We start from the raw sequence: 26,184 nt of genomic DNA on the forward strand, positions 1-26,184 counted from the left end.
TTTAGGAGCTGAGTCTCTACCCCCTCCATAGGAAAGGGGACTCACCCTATCATCGTCACATTTATCGACAAGATCATCGTCCGCTAGTACTTATGCATGCGCTTTCCCGTGTAGGAAGTAGTTTTGGCTAGAAAAAGGTGAAGGAAGGTTGATCGATGAGAGGGGGTGAAGGAGACAAAACTCACTTCCTCTTGTCAAGGGCCATTTCCTTTGTCCAGGAAACTTGAAGGGTGAGTTTTCTTGGCCCCAAGCTTCTTCAGGACTAAGATTTAGGAGAATGCATTGTCTAACTCCATTCCTTGGAACACGGTCCCTTAGTGAGGGGGGCCGTCTAGGTCTCTAAAGTAGTGAGGGCATTGATGTTTCCTTTCACGAAGGTCATCAACACGTGTGATTGTGTCCAAATCATGACTATAAAAAGTTAAAATAAGTTAGACTACATTATAATGTGAAAGAAGGAAAGGTGGAAGAAAAGGGAACACAAGAGACATACTTATTGGTATGGCTCTTTATTATGCGCCTAAAGCACTAGGGCTACCATTTATGAAGTGAAGGTAGGCATCTCTATCTACAAGGCTCTACCTTGCACTGCCTTTGGGCTGTGTGTGGGATGACTCTATGGTCAATAGCCTCCTAGTCCAGCAGCTCTACACTAATTTGAGGGGACAACCCTCAAGGGATGCATTGGCTCAATCTAAACTAGCCCTCCACCAGTTAAGGATAATAAAACTCCAAGTAGACCTTTAAAGACTTGGAGAGGAAGCTAATGTACGATAGCCACATCTTTCTAGGAGTAGTGGCTGAAAGGAAGACCTCATCCCTTAGCAATGGGGCGAGCTTATTCTTTTGGTCTACTAGATGTTTTATACTAGGTAAGAAGGTAGTATTCAGAATATTGAAAGCCTTTAAGGTCCTTCGTAAAGACCAGCTTTACTGATTGAAGAACTCGAAGAAGTTCTTCGAGTCAGTCAGCAATGACCACCTATAAGGTAAGTGAAGGGGTGGTTGGCATGAGAATCTTCAAGGAAGGGTTCTCGACAGAGAAGAAGGAATAAGCCCTTATCCATAACTTCAAAGACCAGATAAGCCCATGAAAGTTGTTGAAGGGCTTCTTCATTAGCAACTCCCTCATGCCTTCATAGAGGCAAGCACAAAACATTATCCCCAAAGGTATCTAATTGTCATAGAAGAGGGAGTGGGGATCCTCAAGTACAGCTGCACAGGCTTCCCACCCCGGGGACTAGGATCCATTAACAACAGGATCTTGATGAAGACTAGGTGATCTGTATGGTTGACAAGCTCATTGACCAGCTTTCGAAGAATAACTTTATGATCTTCATGTAAAAGCCAGTGCTCCTAATTTTGCTCTCCAAGTTGGCCGAGAGGGTGATGTAGGAGTCATGCTTCTCGAGGATTTCATAGAAGTTCTCCTCCTCGTGATAGGTAGCCCTAAGTACATGAAGACATCTCATAATGTGATGAACATGGGACTCAGGTCAAATATAAAGGGTTGTAGCCTGGAGCCCATAAAATTAAAAAGGCTGTCAGCAGATCGACCGGGGATGTTGACATCGGCTAAGAACAGAAAATAAGGTCATAGAGATCTATCTCCTTCCACTAGTGTGCATATGCCTCCTTCAAGTGTCTTACCTAATTAACCTAAGCATGATGAGATCGAGGCCATTTCTTGAGCTTTTGGCAAGATGACTCAGGAAAGGAGAGGTCATCCTAGCCAAGATTAAGTTTCAGACTAAGGTCAGCGGCCATAGATTTGGTTAGGTAAGGGCAGTCACTTTCGACAAGTCAGGAGAAATGGTCAAGTACCTGATATCGCTCTTGTTAGAGATTTGAATACTCCAAAAGAAGTACTAAAAACAATGAATAGTTAGTATATTTCCCCCAATAAAATAGAAGGGCTAAAAGGAGAAGTAAAAAGCTAACTAGAAAGTGATAGAATCATGGAACAAAGAATTCTCCTGTAATGAAAATAAAGAAATATCAAAATAAGGGCTAATTAAGGGGAAATAAGGATTTTAAACAATCAAATATGTATCATTACAAATCTGCTGAGTGAGGCAATAAGATTTCGAATAGTGGCCAGTGAATCAAGAAAACTTTCAAAGGATGTGGAAGATGGAGCAATAGTAGAGGCAACGACAGAAGTGGAGGAAGCCATTTAAGAGAAAAGGAAAGATTGGAACAAGGGAGGAAAATGCTTGAATGTCAAGAAACGGCAAAAAAGGCAAGAGAAGTAATGAAAAAAAGAAATAAGTTTATATTAACAAAGGGAGCTCAGAGACAAAGTGACATTTCAGTTTTTCAAACGTGCCATGTGACTTACGTTATCAGCCATTGGCACGCGGGGGCATTATTTAAGCTAAAATATAAACATTGCTCAAATAGGTCAAAGAGCTAGTTGGATTGTGTAATTGAAAATTCAGACCTAATATGAATAAAGGGGCCGACTCCAAAGCTTAACAAAGGCCATGATAAAATAAACATGCCGAAATCCCACAAGTTACAAATGTGGACTATTGGCATAAGAAGACACAATTTCAAGTAATTCCAGAATCTACGAGCATCGTGCCCAAGTATTTTAATGATACGGGCTAATTACCAAAAAGGAGAACACGGAATAAAGAGCGTGTCATGAGTTTTGTGAGATCCTTAATTCCTTGGCAAAGTGTGCTAGATATTAAGGGAGAAGCTACCACCACTTTGACGTTATAAATAGAAGACGAAGACACAGAAGAAGAACAATAAACACTCAATCAAAGACTTGCTTTTTTACACCTTTAGTCTTTAGTTTTATCAGTTTTTACTTTCAATTTAGACTTATAACTTTTCACAACAACAACAACAACAACAATAACAAGCTTTTATCCCACTAGACTTATAACTTTTCACATTTCTATAAAAATCAAATAATTGTTCTACTAAAGCCTTGTGTATCTTTTACATTCGAGTGAATTGTGATAAGGGAGCTCGAGGCTTTTTTATTATCAATTGAGGCTCAGCATCTCTGGCATGCCTCGCAACACCACGCCTGATTGTTTTTTACTAACAGACGGTTATTAACTATCACCTAAGTTCTCATTCTTTATACAACGCCTCCATATTTTATAATTAAATAGTCAAATAATTAAGGACAAAATTAATAATTAAATATATCTTTTTTTTTGTAATAGTGTCATGTAGATGGGACTAATCTGATTCATTATATCCAACTATGTAAACATTTTTTAAAAATTTTATGACATTTTAATTTAACTCTTATCGTCAAAAACGAGTGACTTTTAAGACTTGTTTGTTTTATTCTTGTAAGAACAGCTTGTTGTTTTCCGAAAACCAAAAAGCTTAAAAACTCATTTGAATAAGTGTTTTAAATTTAATTGTTTCCATATTTGTTTTCATTTTTATTTTTAACATAAACCAAAAAACAGAAATAACTTCAAATTATTTTTTTTATTTTTAAAATATATACATTTGATTATTAAAAATTACAATTAACTTGATCACTTTTTGTTATAAACCATTATCATTAATCATCTATAACTATCATTCTCAGCCTATTTTTTAAATTCTAAGTTATTTTTAAATTAATATAATTAAATAGATTTTCATTCTGTTTTGTTTTAAAAAATTTTTAAAATAATAATGCAAAAAAAATTAAAAATAAAAAATAAGAACAGAAATTAAATAAGATCTTATTTATTCGTTTGTTTACTTTGATTTTATAGTGATTTTAAAATGAACTCAGTCACCAGAATTAGAATTGGCTCCAGAGTAGTCTTTTTGCCATGTTACTATGTTAGCTCACAGATGTCATCGTGACTCGTGAACTCTGCCCGTGACATTGATACATCACATCTTTATTTTTCTTTCTCCGGTCCCAAAAATGAAAAAAGATCTTTAATTTTCTCTACCATGATTGTAAATTTGTATTAAATTGAAAGGATAAGCATCTAATCTAATTCTCAGTTATTCAATTTTGTATGATCACTTTATTTTTATATTTTTATTTATTAAAATTAAAATAATATTCTGACTGTTATTTTGTAATTTAAAAATTAAATTTCTACCATTCAAATCTCAATTAAATGGTCTAAATGCCAACATATAAGGATGAGTATTACAATTACCGTGTGACAACAAAACCAGACCACGCTGCGAGTGGCCATATCAAGGGATGCATGAAGGACTAGATAAAATAGAATTTGAATCTAATCTAAAATTTGATCTCTTTCAGGAAAAAAAAATCAAGATAAGCAACCCCTAATTTGATTTGATTCAGTTGTAGCCTGAGATTAATTAGACTAGACTTAGTTCATATAATTGGGAGACTCGTTTTATTAGTCTAATATTCACTTAATTTTTTTTATTTTTATGACAAAGAAGCACACCCAAATTAAATTTGGGGTGGGTTCTTTTTAAAAAAAAAAAAAGAGAGGCAACAATTCATTTCAATATAATAAATTCAATTAATATAATAAAAATACTTATAATAATAAAAAATCCACAACAATATCCCACAATAAAATCTTCAATTACAATCTAAATGATTCAAATTCATAATTTTAACAACATTCGACAAATTTCAATGTGTCTCATCTACATTACAATAATAATTTAGCAACAAATTAAATTAAATTATATTATATGGAAAGGTAAAATGTAAATGAAAGAATACTATGTTCAAACTTCAATTTATTCAAATATATTAAAAATAATTAAAATTATATTAAAATAATTTTTTTATAAGATTGGACTGGATTAAGTAGTCTAAAAACTTGGTTTCCCCTTGATCCTTAAGAAGCTATGGCATTTTATTATTCAAACGAGTAGAGACGAAATAACTTCGAATGAGTAAGTCTGCCTCCCCTAATATTCCTTAATTAGCATCAAATTTTTAGCTTCTAATAATAACCAACTATCTATACCTTTGTTAAATTATTCAACCTTCGTAGAGAATACATTCATTTATTTAATCACCTGCATTGTTGATCACGATAATAAATCTCACTTTATCATTTTCAAAGGCCTCATCATCACATTGTCTTCGTGGTCCAATATCTGCAAATAATTGTGATGTTAACAGCTAATTGATAGAGATGACTTTTTTATTAACAGTAATTAATACTTCTCATTTAATATTATAAGACACTTTTTCTAAAACATCACGTTCAAAAATATTTGAATTTTTTTCAGATATAATTAATACTTTCCAGTTAAAATATAAATTATTTTTTTTCAGCTATTTTTAATCCAAAATATAATAGGCTTACTATTTTTAAAAAATATTCTTTTCATTTTACCCTTGCATTTATTAACTTAGTTTACTATATGAGCACTGGCTCTAATAAACATTTTATACCTCTAAAGCATTAATTTAAGTCTATTTTAATTTCAAATTCTTCTTCTAAGCTTTAAACCTTACTTTAAGAGTCCTCAAATATGATAAAAAAAAAAACTTCATATTTAGGTATTAAACTTTTAAAACCTCAAAATAGACCTGAATAGATTATTAAAGTAACCCTCTATCAGAAAAGACCCAAAATTTGAAATATAATATAAGAATTATCACCTTCTTATCACTTTATTGGTGAGCTTATATCATTGGCAGTTGGAGCTTAAGGGTAAAAAGAGAATGGACAATGATAGTTAGGTTCCAAAACACATAATTAATGATAGTTAAGTTTTCATCAAATTTTTTAAAAATAAGTTTAAAATATCAATTCAAATTATTACAAATTCAAAATTTTCAATTACAAATAAGTATTTAAATTTAAATATAACTTTTATATTATGACAAAATTTTTTATTTATAACTATTTAAATTGATATTTATAATTTATTTTATAAAACATTTTATATCGGGGATCCACCTGTCATTAATTTATTCATTTGAGATCTAATTAACTGTCATTCTCCCAAAGAGAAAACTATAAATATAGCTAAATTTCATTGATATAATGATTATAGTTAAAAGTTGCTTATAATTTAGATAGGAGGAATTAAGATTTTTCTCAAAATTATCTTTAATTCCCGGTAATTAAAATTTTTAAATTAAAAAATATTCTATTAAGTAAAAGTAAACATGAAAAAAGAGTATACTTTTAAATTTTATTCATTAATTTTTCTTGAGAATATAAATTAATTAAAATTGTCTTATAATCTTAAAAAAGGGTTGAATAAGAATTAAAACAATAATGCACAAAATTAAAGGGAATAGTAATAAATACTTACGTGACAATGATAAACGTAGCCAGGTTCATCAGTTGCATCAAAGACATATGATTCATTCGCGTGGATGTACCCAAATCTCACCACAATCTTGGTCACAAACCCAGGTGCCATCTTGTACACATTCTTCCACCCACTTTCGTGAGCAGCAACCTCTAGTTTCTTGCCACGTGCATGTTGGTCCACGTGGCACTTCTTAGCATCGTTTTTTTTTCTCCATGCAATCCTTAAAATCTTCTGATTTCACAAGCTTTGTCTGTTCCAACACTTTGAACAATCCCAAATGAATGTGAAGCGGATGATTATCCTCCGTCAAATTGATCACATACCACACCTCTGTGGACCCCACCTTCGGAGTTTCTGTTGCTGGGGCCTCATATGGTTTTGCGTTTAAGTACAAGTGCGTGGGCTCGTCGATGTCGCTTGTGTACTCATACATTGCAATGTACCTTGTGTGCGACACACAGGATAATTCCACGTGGGGATATTTTATCAACTTTCTGGGAACCCTTGACGTGTCAACTTCTTGATTGGGTTGTATGAAGAATTTGATCACCTTGCTGTTAGATTCATCCACTGGATCACCAGAAGGGTAGGGATAAGGTGCATTGTTGCCTAGGATAACCGTATCATTCTTTGATTGAGAAAAGTCAACAATCATATCTGTGATCTCAGATGGCCCCAATAGAAATTCCTTAGTTGTCACTGGCTCTTCGATGTATGATGAATCTGATGCCACGTGGGTGAATTCCAAGCCGTTGGTGAAAAAGAATTTAAAGAATCTAGCGTTGCTTGCGTTGATTATCCGGAATCGATATTTACGACGACGTACTGTCATTCGAGGCCTTTGCCATTCACGATAATAGCATCACCAAAGTACTCAGGCTGCCATTGGGGGTGAATGGTGGGATTGTTTCCGGTCGAATTCATGTATATGGAACCATCAGTGCGAAAGCTACGATCAAAAATCACCAACGGTCGATCGAAGGCATCGCCATGGGGCAAACCAAGTGGGCCCTCGATCAAAGGGTGACGAATAATGTAAGCTCCAATCAAGCCAGCAAGGAGGTTGACTCGGGTCAACCCCATGGCATGGTCATGATACCACAAATTTCCCGGATGCTGGTAGTTAGGATAGTGATAGCTCTTACGAGTCCAAGTGGGTCCCGTTTCATTGAATCCATTAGTGAACCATGCATTCGCATTGCCGTCACTGTGGGGCGCATGGATCCCACCGTGGAGGTGAACCACTGTAGGAATGCCCCTCTTTGAGTGGGGAATGGCAGTAGGAATTGTTGGGTCCCATGGGAGTATGTGTTTTGAAGGGAGATGATTTTGCCACGTCACAAAGGTATCAACACCATGCATGGCCTCGATCGTTGGACCAGGGACCGATGCTGTACGCTCATTCACACCGAAAGCGAAAACAGGCGTCGGAGGCAAATGCCTGTGAAATTTCTGAAATACCCAAACAATACTAAAAATGATGAAGAATATGTATGCCAGTCCCTTACATATAAGTATAATAATTAAATATAAACATTTTAATTTCTGGGTCATTTTCCCTGTGCAGGTCACTGCAGAATCCTATTTGGATTTGGAAGAAATAATGAAAGGTGGTAGAATGGACAGAGTAGATGGCATATATGAAAAAAGTTAAACTATATTGTGATGGAATAAATTCTTTTGGTATTTATCCAATTCTGAAGCTTTAAGAGCCCTTGAGATTTTCATAGGTGTTGACAAATAAATGAGCTTTCAAAGAAAAAAAAAAGAAAATCATCTTGAAATCTCCCCAACCATTCAAAATACCCAAAGTTCTAACCAAATCCAAAAAAATCTATAAGTTACTTGGAGACTTCAGGGTAAATATGATTGAAATAACAATAATCAAAATGTTTATGTTATAAAATATTTTATTGACAATTTGACAGCGATTATTTATTATAAAAGAAAGGTAATTGATAAGTGAGATATCTGTCAGTAACAAATATTACCTCACTTGCCAATAACTTTTATCTTGTGATGTATAGTTGTTATCAAGTTGTCAGCAAGACATTTTATAATATGATCATTTTAATCATTGTCATTTTAATCTTATTTACCCCATTTATAAAGACTTGACAGCTATTTAAAGATTTTATGAAATCTTCAAACTATTTTGAATATTTGTGGGAGACTTTATAGTATTTTTTTCAGGATAAAAAAATAAAAAAAGGTACTGTGATTTGAAGCGGAGACTCAAGAGATTGGTCCACAACATTCTGGAATCATTTCTCAAAAGGCTGAGCCGAAGCTAGCTGTTTCCATCACACTTTGGTTATTATTGAGCAACTTTCCACACTAGCACAGGGTCAGGACAGCGGAAAGAAAACAAAAGGGAAAAGACAAATAAATGAATAAATGACTATATTTGTTTCAATTTTCCCAACTCTTAGTTGTCCAAAAAGAATTATTCTTAGACTGGCCTTTTTAATTGCTTATAGCAATACAATATATATCTAGAATCAATTTTATTGTTATTAATTATCTTTCTTGAAATTAAAGTAAAATATTTTTATTTTTTATTTATATATTAGTCTTACCCTTCAAAATAATAAAAAAATAAAGAATTAAATGTTGTAATTATATTTTATAAACTTTCGAAACAGGGCTCCTTATTTAAAAAAAAAATTGTAAGATTTTTTATGAGGTCAGTGGACAAAACAAGAGAAGAAGCAGATTCCAAATTCATCTTATAAGGATACAAACCGTTGGCTTTTTCCTTGAGAATAAGAATAGTTTATAAGCATCTCCAAGAGTTGGGAAAATCAGAAAACAACTCAAAATAAATTTGGTAGATTTCTCATATCTGTCACTCTCTGATACGCTATATTAATAAAATCAAATTAAATGAACAAGATTCGTAGGTTGAAGCCCAATCAAATCAATTGCTATCATTAATTTTGTTTGACCTTAAAGGTTTAAACCACTCCTTAAATACTAATTAATAAGGTTTGGCCGAAAAAAAAAATACTAATTAATTTTGTTGAACTATGTAGACAGTCCACTCTCCACACCGGTTACAAAAGCAGTGTAATTTTTTTACATCCCTTCTTTCTATGCCGATTGTGAAACAAATATAAAAAACTATTTTTAACCGGTAATTTTTTTTTTTTTTCCTTTTTGTAGTAGCGACCCGATTACCATACGATGTATAAGACAGTAAAGAACCGTTCAACAAGATATATCATCTTCAACCTCTCGAACACTAGTTTCGATGTACACTACACATATATTTGTCTGTTTTATTCTAGGAAGTATCGATGGACACAGAGCAAGTAAAGAGGCAAAAACAAAAAAAACAAAAATTCTTCAGGCACTTACAAAAATTCTATATATATATATATATATATAGATTTCAATTAGAACAATAACAATAATAATTTCATAATAAAAAGAGTTAAAAATTGAAGAAGTGAAGGAAATTAAATGAAGGCGTACGTACCCAGTTCTTCTTGAACATGCCGATATGAAGAGATTTGGGTTTGGGGACTCCATGATCGAGCTTGTAGCCATGGATTCTGGGCATATCAGGAACCTCGTCCACAAACATCTCCAACTTTGATGAATCTAACAGTTTATCATTCAGTGAAGAAGAAGAAGAAATAAGTAGAGCTGCATATAACAGACCCAAGAAGGTGAGTTTCTGAAGCATTACGCGTGTGACCATGGCTTCTAATTATCTGTTTGATGAACTTGATGAACAGAGTAAGAGAGAGAGAGAGAGAGATGAAGATGATGACGACCACGCCGAGTGAAGATGGGGTTCGTAGAATTATCTCTATATATAAAGGGTTCGACCAATAAATAAATGTATTTTAGGCCCAACCCGAAGACTTTGGTTTATTGGGATTTTTGATTTATTTATTGTGATTGGAATTTTCGATGTCATTGTCTGCTTTCATTGAAAAATGTAAATTAGAGAAAGCCACACGCCCGGATATTTTTTTGTCTTCCGCCAAAGGAATCATACGTTACCCATTAATATTAATTAACTCATTATTTGAAGATGCCAATGACAACAAATATTAGAATCGCATATCTTCTTGCAAGCAATCTCTTTTATACGTGTGTGTATTAATTAAATTGAAAGGGGTTTATCTTTTATCATTAACATTTCAAAAAAAAAGTTTTTTAATTTATATATAGCCTAAGAAAATAAAATTTATATGACCCCTTTATGCCAAATTTGGTATTGTTTAAATTATTTAATAATTTTTTAATTTTTAAGCATCTTCCTAAATAAGATTTTTTTTAAATGCAAATGATATGGTGATTTTATTTTAAATAATGGTGTGAGAAAGAAGAGTGGAGGAACAATGGGTGACCCAAGGGTGTGGGGTGTTTCCCTTTTTTCCCCCTTTCTTTTCCCTTTCATTTTCTTGATCTGACTATTAAATCAATAAGGCTTAAAAACTTTTTTCATTTGGAGAAAATTTTTAAACTTTTCAGATTTTTTTAATAACCATTTTTTAGAATTTTAAATTGACATTGTTGTGTTAGTTTGAGTTGAGTAAAAATTGTTTGAGTAAAAAAGAGATTGCAATAGAGAGAGAGAGAGAGAGAGAGAGAGAGAGAGTGGTGACAGAAGGCAAGGAGGCTTCCTACGGTGATGGAGAAGCTAGCGGCAGGGGTGATGGTAAGATGGAGAATATTGGAGGAGAAAAGACAGGCTTTGAGTTTGTTTTCTCATCAAAACAAATGACTTCAGAGGAGCAAAAGACTATGGGATCTCCATCTGTGATAGGGAATCAAAAAAGAGTCTTTTATAAGGGCTCTTGGTTAAGCCTGAATTCTTTTGGCTTTCTATCTTAGAATGACCCTAATGATTACATTATGAATGGTTGGACAAAGTATTTTGCAAAAACAAATAGCAAGAAGGAGAAGGATGTGAAGAGAAGGGAGAAGGAGATGTGAGTTCAGAAGAGCAAGAAGGAGATGATAGTTTAGAGGAGGAGGATGTTCTGCCTAAACTTAGGAAAGTTAGGTTCCTGGAGTTAAAGGTTTCAACTAAGAAGTATGAGGAATGGTGTAGACCTTGGAAAAATTCTTTGATCATAAAAACCTCTAGGTTGAAATGTTCTTCTCAAGTTTCTATGTCTAAGACTGATTCACATATGGAAATTGTCTAAGCCTATACGTATCACTCCTTTGAACAATGGTTATTTTGTGATGTCTTTCTTAAAGGAGGAGGATTTGATTATGCTTATCAAGAAGGGCTGTAGATGATTGATGATCATTATTTATTAGTTTAGAAATGGAGACCCAACTTTAATCCATAGAAGGTTGAAAGACAAAGGAAGATTGTTGCTTGGATTCAAGTGGCAGATCTTCCTTTAGAACTATATAATATTGAGTCTATGTGCCTTATAGGCAACATGGTGGGGAAATCTTTGAAGATTGATCAATCAACTTCATTATTAGATAAAGGAGGGTTTGCTCAAATTTGTGTTGAATTAAATCTTAGCAAAACTTTGCTACCTTTTTTTTTTTGCTTGGTGTAGGGAAGAGTATAAGATAGCTTACAAGGGACAACATCTTGTTTGTTTTCACTGTGAAATGTATGGGCATCATAGAGATGTATGTCCACAGAAAGTCACTGATCAGGCTAATGTAGTGAGAAACAAGGAGATTGGATTGATACAAGTTGATCTAATAGTTCTTCAAAATACAACAAAGGGGAATCCTTCGTCTGAAGAGTCTAGGAAGAGTGATAAGGCTGCCGAAAATATAGATGCCAAAGTTGTGTCAGATATGTCAGAGGTGAATATCTTCAGGTAAGAGATCTTGGTTAGGCGAGATTTCAGGGCGACAGTTATGAGGGCGGATTTGAAGGGATCTTCAAATAATGTAGCAAAAGGTTTAGAGGGAGAGAAGGCGAAGTAAGAGCATAAAAAATTAGAGGGTAATTATTTTGAGCATAAAATTGGATCACAAAATTTCAAGAAGGATATATCTAATCAGAGCAAATTTGAGTGGGTGGCTATTGGAGAAAAAAGGAAAAGGGTTTTGAGAATAAAAGAAAAGGCTAAAGAGAATATTCCTCTTGCTAATAAGTGGATGTGGACATGTAAGAAATATCAAGCTAAGTCACATGATGTAAATTTGGCTAACCAATTTAATGTATTGGAGAAGGGGGATCCAAATTCTAGTGATATGGTATTTACCTTTACGGACTAGGGAGAGAAGGAATATATGGGCTTGGGTGTTGGGTCTAATGATATTTTTCACAATGCAAGGTGTTGGGTTGGATCAATGGATACAAGATTGGATGCTCAATCTAATACTGTTGTGGGCCCAAAGTTAAATGACGTTGAAGAGATTATGATGAATCAACATACTTCTTTAGGTAATTCTAATAATATGATGGATAAGGATGAGGGCATTGTAGCCCAAATTTCTTTTAAGGTGTCTTTATGAATATTTTATTCTAGAATACAAGGGGTACAGGGGCTAGACCATTAGCTGGTCTCATAAGGGAGTTAACCAAAAAACATAATTTAGGTTTTATAACTATTTTGGAAACTAGAGCAAGTGGGCTAAAAGCAATTCTTTGGCCAAATCTATATTAGTGGAGGCTTATGGTTTTTTTGGAAGGAGGGAGATTGGAAAGTTGAAGTTATTGAAAGTCACCCTCAATTTATTCATACTTAAATTGTTCTAGGCTCTAAATTTTATTTTATTATTTTTGTATATGCTAGTCCTGTCTTGGCTTATCGTAAAGTTGTTTGGCAACAATTAAATAGGCTTAGTTCTTCAGTCAATGACCTATGGTGTTTAAGGGGAGATTTTAATTGTGTTCTTTTTTCCCATGAACAGTTTTCTACTTGCAGTTCTCATAGCACCGCTGATTGAGAATTTATTAGCTAGGTTGATTATTTGAATCTTATTGTACTAGGCCATTTTACACTTTGAAAAGGGGGACCTGTGAAAGTAGATTGGATCGAGTGTTCTTTAATGATAGGTGTAATGAAACGTTCCAGAATGCTAAGGTTTTTAACTTCCTTTCTTTAAGTCTGATCACCATCTGATTCTACTTAAACTTGTGGAGGAAGAGACTCAAAGAAAACTTCAGGATAGACCATTTTGTTTTGTAGCTTCTTGGGTGCTTCATGATGATTTTTACCATTTTGTTAAAGATAATTGGCAAGAAATAGAAAGCTAGGTAGAAAATATTTCCAGCTTACTTCTAAAATTCATATTTGGAGGGAGGAGGTATTTAGATATTTGGGCTATAAAAAGAGGTTATAGATAAAGGGTTTGGCTAGAAATAATTATTCAAGTTGTTCTCCTTATGCTACTGAATTGATTCAAGCTAAATTGTGGCTTGAGCTTAAAGAAGTTTTGTACTAGGAGAGTCTTCTTTGGGCACAAAAGACTAAATGTAAGTGGTTTCAAATAGGGGATAAAAATTCTAAGTACTTTCATGTGAGGTTGAATGCACGAAGGAAGAGAAACAAAATCTCGAGTATACATAATGAAAATGGAGAATGGACTTATGATGTGGATTAAATTCAGAAGATTGCTATTTCATACTTTAGGAATTTCTTTAATGAAAAGGCTGGAGTTAGACATGATTTGATGACTATCTCACATTATCCAAAGATTAATTCTTCTTTACTTGATAACTTGTCTGGTTGCTTCAATGATAAAGAGGTTAAGAGAGCTATTTTTGACATGGGAAGTCTTAAATCCCCTGGTCTTGATGGTTTCAATACATTATTTAACAAGACTCAGTGGGGGCATGTTGCTTGTGTAAGGTCTCGCTTACTATTTTTCAATTAACTTCAAATTCAAGGTGATCAAGGAATTAACCCTAAATAAGATTTACTAAGTTTGTAACATTTATCAAAATAGGATCTCAAGTTTTCAAAGATTTCTCACATGACAAAACATCTTTACAAGTATAAATTAAAGTGCAAATGGTATGTGGAAGCATGAGAATCTAAATAGAGTCAAATTATTTGCATAAAAGTTGAAACAAGTGAAATAGTATAAAAAATGAACATGCGCCATGGCTTGTCATTCGTGCACCATAGCTTGTTTCTCTCTGTGCCATACATCGGGCATATTGCATACCAACACACCCTATTTCTCTGTCCAACATCCTTTTGAGTTGATCTAACTATTTATAGAGAGCTTTCTTTTAACTTTAGCTAATGACACTAATTTCACAATTAAGTTATTCCTCAATTAGAAATTGGACATCCATTTCTCATAATACTCATTTTTACATTTTAAACATAACTTGGGTATCTAAATTTCATTGCAAGTGCCAGAAGCCTAATTTACACCCCCGATCACACTCAATAGATCATAACGGACTTGTGCAATACACTATATCTTAAAAACATCATATGTAACACATTTTTAATGCTCAACCCCTTAATCAAAAAAATAGAAGTGGGAGCCTCAATGTCATAAACCTCATAGTCATTCAACAACATTCACATTTTTACCCACTTCTTACTTGCATTAGTATTTTAGCCCTTTTTACATTTCATAATTTACATATATACTTAACCTATAGCCTAAAATACATAGTTTAATAAAACAACACATAATACAAGTAAATGCATATATAAACTCTCAATTGGCAATATCATCAATAATTATACACATAAAATACTCAAATTAAAAGAGGCCTACAATTTTAAGACAAAATCCTAAGCCTCAGTTTGTTTTCCTCAATTGTGTCTCGATGAACTAGTTCTTATAATATTGAAGAGAAACGGGTAAGTATTGTAAAGTTCCAACTCAGTCCAAACTTTACCATCCCAAACCACAAAACCAACAAATCAAAATCACCAATATTAGAGTAATAGCCCTTTATTTGTTTTCAAATCGCGGGATCCTGACTTCTTAAGACACATATTTAAATAAGAGGGCTAGTAGAAGCACAAACGCAGTCAAAATGACTTAACAACACATAACTCTTCAATCCTAAAAATGGGAAGTACACCACGACGTGTGATATAGAGCCACATGCCCGACTTTTTTATGTCATGCGCTGCGATGTACGATGCTGTAACATCCTCAACTTTAAATTAAGATTAATTAAGTTCAAATAGATTAATTAAGTGTATTTGTGGGGTGTGTGGCAAGAGAGGCCTAACGAGCATGTTTGGTCTTGATTTCAGTTATAAATGCAGGTTCAAAGGAAAATCAGGTCACCCAAGAATGGAAGAGGAAGAATTTCTGAAGGGAGTGATTCTGTGCCATACGCCACATTCTGTGACAATATAACTGGAAGAGGCTCTTTATGCTATGCGCCATAGCGCATTGTGTGTCCACCATAGAGCATGGTCAGAATTTTGTAGTATTAAGTCGTAGTAGAAGAAAAGAGAAAATAAAAGAAACCAAGAAAGTGATAAAAGAGCTAAGCTAGGGCTTGAAGAAACTAATTATTGGGAGTAATTTAGAGCTCATAAACACCAAAGGTAAGCTTTCTTTCTTAAATCTTCCTCTCTTCTTCCATTTTCTTGATGGTAGAGGTTAAGTTTGATTGTTAATGGTGTTTTCGATCCATAGAAGTTATGGGTCCGAACCCATTGACTTAAATAGAGTTAATGGGAGTAGATTGAGCTAAGTAAACTTGATATTAATGGTTTTATGATGATTGGTAGTTGGAGGATATTAAATGTTTGAAATTCCTATAAATTTAGTAGTTGGGAATAATATGGTTTCATTAATACCCATTTAAGATCTCAATATTATTAATGAGAGTTAAAGGAAGCTAAGAAGCCTTACGGCTACTTTTACATGAGCCAAGAATAGATCTTGAGTATTAAAAAATGGTGAAATGTTAGTGGAATATAGCTTAAAAATGGATATTAATATTTATCATGGTATATGCTTGTAGTGTAACTACCATTGACACCATTCAAGCTTCTTGGAAGCTTTAAGAGTGAGTAGTTGAGGTGGTGAAACCTTTGACTTCTCAAAGGTTTGAGGTAACTGGGAAATTCTATCTTATGCTTGTGTGTGTTTATTAGTTTATTGATTTATGATTTATCATTGGAATGTGTAAAATAAATAGAAATGCAAGTGTGGCTTAATTTGTTAAGAAATCCACTAGATCCAATTTATGAGTTTTATGCTTTGTGATGTAAAATTTCCTTGAGAACAATAGTGGAGGATTTTCATATTAATGTTTACTGGGAGTTCAATGATTTTACAAATTCAAAAGTAACATGAATCTTTGTTTAAGAAAAGTTCAATAATGTTTTAAAATAGTGGAGTGCAATGATTTTGAAAGTGTGAAGTACAATAATTATGAAGTTGAAGTTCAACGACTTGTTTAGTTTGAAATTTCATGAAATGTGATTGAGAAGTCCAATGATAGTATAATGATGAAGTTCAATGAAAATTGATATGTGAAGTTCTATGAACTGTATATGAGTGAGTTATGACATGAATGTGCATAGCATGATTTGAGAGGTGGGAGTTCACCAAGGAAACGAAATAGATGATGAAATCCACGTGGTAAGGCCTATCCATGTGATGGTTTTACTAGATTGATTCTATCCATACTGTCTCACTTGTTCAACGAAGGAGTCAAACCTAGCTAGCTATCTACCAGTACAATGAGGAGGCTAGTTTAGGATGTATGACACCCTATGGCATGAGAAATGGGAGAGACCATGATCCATAAGTGAGTTGAGTATGCCTTGGTTGAGTAATCCCCTCACAAGCATTTAGGCTAGGAAAGTCAAGGAATATAGACTATCCCATTGAGTTATAGGCCACGGTTTCGTGTCAGAGAAATAAGGAGGATATAAGGGAGGTGTGATCATGCATATAGTAAGTAAAGGCACTTGTTGTTTATATTAAGTCCATAATGATGATATCTTGAGTTGAGTGTTAATTTCTGCCATTATGTTTGTCAATGATTTGTGTGACTAACTCTATTTATATAAAAAGTGCTAAAAGCATTGTTTCCCAAGTAAATGCTATTATATGAGCTGAATTATGAATATCTAATCTCAATTGTTTCACTTGGGTTAAAGTATTAATATTAACTGCCACTTGCATTTAAACTAATTGATATATATTAGTATGGGTTAGTCGGATCTTGGTTACTAAATAGTTATACTCACTCCATTATCTTCAATATTACAGAAAATAGCTCAAAAGGTATGGATAGAGAAAAACACCCAAAGGCTTAGGATCGTGATTCCTTGTAGTAGGCCTCCTTATTTTGATTAAAATTATGTGTATGACAATTTTAATTGCCAACAAGGATTTCTGTTTTGTTACTTACTTGCATTATGTGAAATGTAAATTGTAATGGTATTTTGGGCCCTAAAGAGGGAGTTGATGATTATGTGTTATGATAGCAGGGCTAAAATATTAATGCAAATAAGGGTAGAGAATATTATGTGATGATCTGGGAGAACTTGATGACAATTATGGTAAACTCTTCCTTTTTATATTTTTGAGTTTAAGGGGTTGAGTAATAAAAATTTAATTTGCAAATATTCCTTATATTATGGTGCATTACACAAGTTAGTCTTGAGGATTTGTATCTAGTCATATTAGTATTGGTGGCTATTGGTCCTCGGTATGTTGGTTTGGACACTTGAGTTTATGAAATTTGTTATAAAAGTGTAAGTTTTGAAAAGGGTGTTCAATTATTATTTTAAGAAGAATTTAAGTTCGAGACTAATGCCATTAGTTAGAACTTGGAAAGAGCTTTCTGCAGACACCTAGTTTTCATCATTCGGACGTCGAATGGAAATTTAGGGCGCGTTAAAAGTTAGCCCTAATGCTATCAAAATTGACAGTAGAATTCACTATCAAAATTTGTGCAATTGCACTGTGATGCATCGTGTCGTGAGCCGCGGCACGTGTCACAGAGGCGAACATGTTGCGGTGCATGTTCAACAATCTGCGACACACGCCTCAAAACTTTTCAGAATTTCTTTTATTTCAAATTCTTAAATAAATGCACTCACTTATGCAATAATCCCTTGCTTCGTGTAATTGTGAACTTTAAAATGATTTTAATTTTATAAACTTGGGATCCCCATTTTGTTAACTAATGAGGATTTTATATTTTGATGATTATTATAATCTTATTTCCTAATTAATTGGGACTTGAGTTTAATTATGGGACTAAAAGGAGGAGGATATTATAGATGCCATGTGCTGTGGCGTGCTAGTCTAAATTCTCTGCTGTCATTTGACAGCAAAAATAATGAACCTCCGATGTGTGCCATTTTCACATCCGACATTCGATTAATTCAAGCTCCTACACGAAGCTTATAATATAAACTAGCTAATGGAATAAGTTTGGATTTGATCTGACGGTCCAATCTAAAATTAGACACCATGGTGCAAAAAGTTACTTTTGTTTCAAAAACTTGCACCCTAAGTGCTCAATTTTCATTTCTTGTCCCATTAAATCACTTCGGGCCTTGAACCAAGTTTGAAAGGACCACATATATCTGATTGACACTACATATCACATATATCATATCATTAACCCACTTTGGTCTTTCAAAGTCATATTACAGAATTATGAACTTATATGAGGAATACATATATACACATATATACAACTAGACTTGTTTCACTTTCAACTCTTTAATTCTTACATATAGAGCTCCGCCTCACCTATGGTTGGGAATCACAACATACTAGGCTCTTTCAAATGGGATCCTCATGATTTATGTCAAGTTCTCACATAACAACATAATTTACAATCAACATATAATTATCACATCAATTTACATATATACAAGTGGAACAAGTTACATAACAACATATACTTGCTTGTTCGCATTTAGGCCTACCCACGTACCCTCCACTGGGGTACCCTCAATATAATACAACACCATATATATACACACAAGCAAGTTCTCACAATACAATTCACTTTCTCATATTCATATATACTTATACATCTTAGTTGACAACTTAACTCTATCAACACATTATACAATCATCTTGGTTGGCTAAACCGAATCCCTTAACACATGAAACAGTTCAATTGAACCCTTTTGAATTGACTTATTCATTATTTATAGCCATTAGCCCTATAGGCTACTCAAACAACCATAACAATCTTCCAACACATTCATCCACCCAAATTCACCATTTAACCTAACTTTCTTAGGCTATTTTGAGCTTAAACTCTCAAAGCTCAATCATTCAACTCCATACTAGTCATAAAACCTTAGTTCTATATTTGATAGCCCATTTTAACCCTTTCTTTTAGATTATAATACCTTAGAACTTCATGATTTAATTTCTCAACTGATGAAATTTAATGAAAAAGAGGTAGAATTGAAGCTTAGGATTGCACAATACTTACCCAACAAGTTACTAATCGAAGTAGATTCTAAAGCTCTAAATATTGCTTGCCCTAGCAGAGCTAGCCTTCTCTTCCCCTCTAAATGTATTTTTCACACTTCCTCTTCTAATTTCATGAGCTGATCATGTCAACTTTAAGTGATCTCTAAATGATGCACACGGTGCACACAACTTCTGCTGTAATGCGTGGCACGGTGAGTTCAATCTTACTTGTGCTTGCACGTTATGTCCTGGATTATCTTTCTACCCTTTAATCCTATCAATATAACATCCAAACAATACAAAACACTAACTCAACATCCAAACCACAATTAACCCACTAATCACTAATTTACCCATGATTAACAACTAATTCCTAAGATTGAAATTCAAGATGTTACAAGTACAACTACTCAGTAACCAAGATTTATCTAACTCATACTAATGCATGTCAATTAATCTAAATACAAGTGGCAATTACTATCATTCACAAATTAGTGTAACATGTTCAAGGGCACTTTACATCATTCCGAGCATATAATCATGGAATGATAACTTAATATCTCATTTTTCACATTATCATAACACTAATCACATGTTTTCATCACAAGGGTCATAATGCAGAAAACCATGTGACCTTTTCATTACAATATGATAATATGCATGATTACATCTCCCTTATATTCTCTTTATGCCTCTAATACGAAACCATAAGCTATAACTCAATAGGATTGTCTATGAGATAAGACTACCCTAGCCAATCATGCATAATGGCCACCTAACCAAGGTTGCCTAATTCACTTATGGGTCACGGTTTTCCCCAAATCTTACATTGTGGGGTGTCATTCTCTATATACTAGCTTCCTTGTCAAACAAGTAAAAAACTAATGAGGTTTAAGTCCCTTATTGAATAAGTGAGACAGTCCCTCATCAAATAAGTAGGACGATAAGTGTGAAAAAATCTAGAAAAAATATCAAGCTCTGATAAAAGCCTTATCACATAGATTTTAAACTCACTACTCCTCTTCCTAAGCTAAATCCTACCTCACATGATCACGTAGTGCATAAAAATGCAATATTACATAGCATGCAAGTAATCACTACACAAGCATGCTTAATATCCTTATTGCACTCACATTATACAAAATCATCTTCGAAACACATAATGACACATCATTGAACTCCATTTGTAAACTTTCATAGAACTCCATAATTAACACACTCATTGCACACATTTTATTAAACTCCATAAACACATTAGATAATTGAACTTCACAATTTACACAGTAATTGATCTTTATACTAGTCAAGTCATTGAACTCCATAGAAACACAATATTTGATTTTTAAATATTTTATGCCACACTTACATGTCAAATGATTTCACACACTTAAATTATAATATTTAAATCAATAAATCAATTAACATATAAAAGCATAAGAAAGATTTTCCCTAGTTACCTCCAACCTTTGAAAGGTCAAAGGTTTACCCCTTAAATACACACTTCTAAAGCTTTCATGAAGTTTGAATGGTTCCAAATGTGATAACTCTATATTTAATCACAATATAGAACATCAACATCCCTTTTTGGATAATTTTCAATATCTATCACTATACTTCAACACTCTCTCTATTCAATTTTCCTCATATATAAAGGTACTCATAGGGTTCATTAGCTTCCTCTAATTCCAATTAACCTCATTAAACTCCTAACTAGCCATTAATGGCATCACATTATTCTAAATGCCCAATTTATGGTGGATTTTTAGGTATTTATTACCCAATAACTATTAAATCTCATAATGCCATAAATTCTATATTTAAATAAATTTAACAACTTCCATAAATGCTATTTAAGTCAATGGGTTTAGACCTATAATTTTTATGGATCGAAAATCATCTTTATCAACTAAACCCTAACTTTCTAATCCAAGAAAATACAAGAGGAAAAGAGGGAAAGAGCTTAGGAATCTTACCTTTAGTACTTGAAAGCTTTAAAATACTCTCAATGCATTAAAACCCCCAAGTCCTAGTAGAGGTTTCCACAAGCTCCTTGTCTCCTCTTTTATTTCTCCTTTGTTTTCTATCAGTTTTGCATTCTTATTTCTTCAAATTCGTCAGTATGTGCTATAACGCCTATCCCCACACGCTGTGGCATGTGCCATAGAGAAGGGATCTTCATGATCTAATGGCTCGTGACCTATGCCGTGTCATGCACATGCCGCAGCATGTGGTGCAGAGCATTCTTTTTGTTTTTCTCACTTGTTGACTCCTTGGGGGCTCGACTTTGCTTCGGACTCAATCTTAAGGCTAAAATTACAACCGAAAAGGCCTGTTAGTAGGCAGTAACCACACATCACATTAGTTTACTTAATTAACTTCATTTACTTAGTTAAGTGAGGGTTAGTTCTTTCAGGATGTTACAGGTCGATTAGCATACGACTTGGTGAAACAGGTATTTGTGTCTCCTCAAATGATTAAGGATATAAATGGTACTATACTTGTTTTATCCCTAAAAAAGACCATCCAAAGACTATTTATGACTTTCACCCTATTAGTTTTTGTAATGTTATTTACAAGATTGTGACTAAAATTATGGCAAATAAAATTAAATTTTTTTACCAGAGTGCATTTCTCCTAGCTAGAATAGTTTCATCCCAAGTCATCTTAGCTTAGATAATATTATTATTACCCATAAATTTATTCACTCTATGTGAAAATGAAGGGAAAAAAGATTTTATGGCTATCAAAATTGATCTTGAGAAGGCATATACCTAACTCCAATGAGATTTTGTCCTTTCTTGTTTGAAGGAATTGGGTATACCGACAGTGTTAATATATGTTATCAAATACTACTTAAGTATTTCCAGTATGCATTTTCTTTAAGAAGGAAGTAAAACTGATGATTTTTTGCTCCCTCATAGACTCTGGCATGGTGACCTTATCTCTCCTTATATCTTTGTTATTTGTATTAAGAAATTAGCACACCTAATCCAGGGTAAGATAGATAAGGATAGATGGAGGCCTATTAAATTGAATAAGGATGGACAACCACTTTCTCATTTATTCTTTGCAAATGATCTTTTTTTTTTTAACTGAAGCAATAGTTGATCAAGTGGAGGTTATTAATAATTGCCTTATGAATTTTTGCATGGCTTTAGGATAAAAGGTTAGTAAGGATAATACTCATGTTTTCTTTTTAAATAATGTTAGTCACACTAGAAAGCAACAATTAAGTGATTTACTTAGTGTTTCCTTTACCTCTCACCTTAGTAAATATCTTGGCGTCCTTATGCATCATGAAAGAGTGACCAAACACACATATGGGTATGTGGTGGATAAGGTTAAAGTATAGTTAAGTGGATGGAAGGCTAATAGAGTCTCTTTTGCTTGGAGACATACTTTGATTTCTTTAGTAGTTTCTACTATTCCCATGTATCCTGTGAAAACTTTCATTTTGCCTACTTTGATTTGTGATGAGGTTAAACATAAGGCCTATGATTTCCTTTAAGGTTCAAATTCTGGAGCCAAGAGGATACACACTATGTCCTAGGGAAAAGTTTGCAATGAGAAGAAGAAAGGGGGCTTTGAATTCGTCAATTGAAAACTCAAAATCAAGCTTTTCTTATGAATGCTAGCTGGGCCCTTATTCATAACTAAGAAGCTCTTTAAACACATGTGGTTAAAAGTGAGTATAAATGTGTCATGGACCTCATTCTTAAGTTAAAATGAAAATGCCCTAGTTTAAGATTTTGGTGTGCCATCAAGAATAACTAGGATCTACTTCATAATGGGCTTGAACATTATACTTTGAATAATAGACAAGAATTAGTAAGGTGGAAGTATGAAAAGTCTGGCCGTTTCTCTGTTAGGTTGGCATATTGTGCTATTAGAGATCATGATACACCCACCTTAAGGATTTAGACCAAACTTTGGAAACTTCAAGTTCCATAGCGATGTAAGAACTTCTTATGGATGGTGTTGCATAACCATCTACTTACTAATAAAATGCATGTTAAGAAGCATTTATCTAATAATGCAAGATGTTTATGGTGTAATTTTACAGAGGAAGACTTGCTACATGTTCACCATGATTTCCAAGAGGTCAAGGATGTTGAATCCCGATTTTGATGATTGCAAAATAAGAGAAGTTTGTGTTTGACAGGTTTAATAATTAACAAAAAATGGCTTATAAGGAAATTAGTTATCCTTGATTTAAGTTTCTAAATCTCGTGCATTATTCCCATGCTTTTCCTTATTCCAAATATGCATCTTTTTCCCAAATAGCTAAGAAAAACGTGAGTTTTCCTTGAATCTATTCATGTTGTGTTTCTCTCTAAAGATTAAGTATTTGACTTAATCTTAATTCCTTAAGGACCCTTTATATTGCTTGGAAGGTATCTCAAGTATACTTAAAATACAAAATTCAGAATTTGAGAGCCATTATCATTTTTTTAGTTTATATGGTCCTTATTTTGGAATAGCTTACTTATTCTAAAATACCACATTCCTAAGTGAACTATCTTATTCTCAAGTATCAACTCTCATGTTTATTTAGAAATGGCTTATGGGGAATAGTTGTTCTTATTTTGAAATAATATTCTATTCTTCAAGCTTGTTCGTGTTGCATCTTTCAATAATTTCTTATTCAGGAATAACCTATTCAGGAATACTCTATTCAGGAATAGCTTATTTGGGAATAACTCACTTTATTCCCAAATAAAGATTTTCATATCAATGCTTACGTAACTCTCTTTCGATGTCAATGCCTTATTTCAAAATATGTTAAGTCTTCCCTTCATATTATGTTCTTTGCTATTTCAAAGTTAGCCTCTCCTATTTCAAAATTTGTCCAATATACATTACTCTATTTTTCTCATCCAAAATAAGGGATAATTAAAGCTCTCTTGGCTCATTTCCATTTCTTCTTTTGAGAGTAATACGTGTTCTTTAAACTAGCTAGAATCATTCTAAGCACGTTTTCGGGTTCATCTAAACTTGGCTCAATTTTATTTAGAAAATATTTATTCCCAAATAGCTTCATTCTTTCAAAAGAACATCTCACCTACCTTGGTCTAAACATTTAATGAAAATAACCATTATTTTCCTTACTTGCTTTAACAGAGAAAGCTTTACCGAAAAGCAATGTTTCATTGCCTCAATCCAATGATTGCTCAAATAACTCAAAGAAAAGAAGACGATGACTCTAATGGCTATATTCATGAGTGTAATAGATCTTTTATGAACTCTAGCTATAAATAGAAGCATTTATGAAGATAATGGATAGACGAATGAACACGAACAAACTCAAGTTATTAATATTTATTGTTTACCAACTTTTGAGTTTATATTTATTATGAGTGAGCTTCATTGATTATAAATCAACTCTAAGTGAGAGTATTTAACAGTAGTTGTTCATCTTTCAACATACTCTATTTGCCTTTATTTTTCTGACTCATAATAGAGCAACTTAAACTCAAGGAGTTTAAGTGGGTTATACCATTACCTTTAGAAAGGGGAGTGGTTCATACTTTAGTTTAAGTCTAGGATTATACTGTGGTTACCAAGAGCCCAAAAGAATCTTGGTAAAGTTAGTAGGGAAATCTCAGCAAAACTTGAGGACTAAACGCAAGCACTCAAATGATTGGAGTTGACCCAGGATAAATATTTGTGCAAGCTTCTCCTCTTTTCTCTTCTTGGTGTTCGGTGATATCCCTTAAAACTCATCTTCTGAATTTAATTATCATTCGCTAAATTTTTATAAAGCCCAATTCACGCCCTTCTTGGGCAGACTTTTAAAGGAGTTATGGAAACAGTTTATTAAGCCTGATATGACTAATTAATTTTTTAATGATCAATTGTGGGATTGGTGCAAGATAAATCTAATAGATAAGGGTGGGTGTATTAAGGAGAGATGGGATTGTTGGTTTGCAACTATTTGTTAGCTCCTTTAAAAGAGAAGAAATGAAAGAGTATTTCAAAATAATATTGAGTCACTCATCAATTGTGGGTCATGCAGTTGCTGTTTTGAAATGTATAAATCATAGTTGTAAGAGATTTGGTAATGCTAGTCTCAGTAGACAAGTGATTAATCCTGCTCTAAGATTGATGGTGCATTCTCAAAGAAGATAGACATAGCTAGTTGTAGGTTTCTCAAATCCCATAATGGATCTATTCTGAGAGCTTTCTTGCTTATACTACAAGAGGGAGATATTATGTCTGCTGAGTTTTGGGCTTGCTTAACTGGTTTGAAGAGTGCCTAGGAATGTAGAGAGTGTGATTTATCTCTTTATTGTGACTCAATTGATATTGTGGATCTGATTTAAGGAGGAGACATAGAGTTGCATGAGTAGCGGAGTATTATCTTGGAGATTTATGAATTACTTAACAAGCAATGGCAAGTTGATGTTTCTAGAATCCCTCATGAGGAGAATTTTCTTGCTAACTCCCTAGCTAAAAGATCTCTTGCTCTTCCACCTAGTTTCCATCTGGTGATGCCTTCTGAGGCTTCTTTGCTTTAGCATTTTAAGCTTCCTTAATAGTTTGTTTTATTTTTTTTTTCTGCTTTTAGAGCTTTCCTTTGTATCAAAAAAAATTATCAAA

The 26,184-nt window shown here is 33.5% G+C and overlaps 1 protein-coding gene across 1 annotated transcript; it reads right to left on the reverse strand.

Moving 5' to 3' along the window:
* Positions 1–4,837: 4,837 nt before the first annotated feature.
* LOC129298688 (multicopper oxidase LPR2-like) lies at positions 4,838–10,028 on the reverse strand. Its single transcript, XM_054937107.1, is given in 5 exon segments — positions 4,838–5,073; positions 6,247–6,459; positions 6,461–7,089; positions 7,092–7,701; positions 9,731–10,028. Coding segments are annotated over 5 exon segments (1,731 nt in total). The 5' UTR covers positions 9,956–10,028; the 3' UTR covers positions 4,838–5,019.
* Positions 10,029–26,184: the final 16,156 nt, after the last annotated feature.

The sequence above is a fragment of the Prosopis cineraria genome, unplaced genomic scaffold (assembly GCF_029017545.1).
Source record: "Prosopis cineraria cultivar Desert tree isolate PC_DT_omini unplaced genomic scaffold, ASM2901754v1 PC887, whole genome shotgun sequence".
In the NCBI taxonomy this organism is placed as follows: Eukaryota; Viridiplantae; Streptophyta; class Magnoliopsida; order Fabales; family Fabaceae; genus Prosopis; species Prosopis cineraria.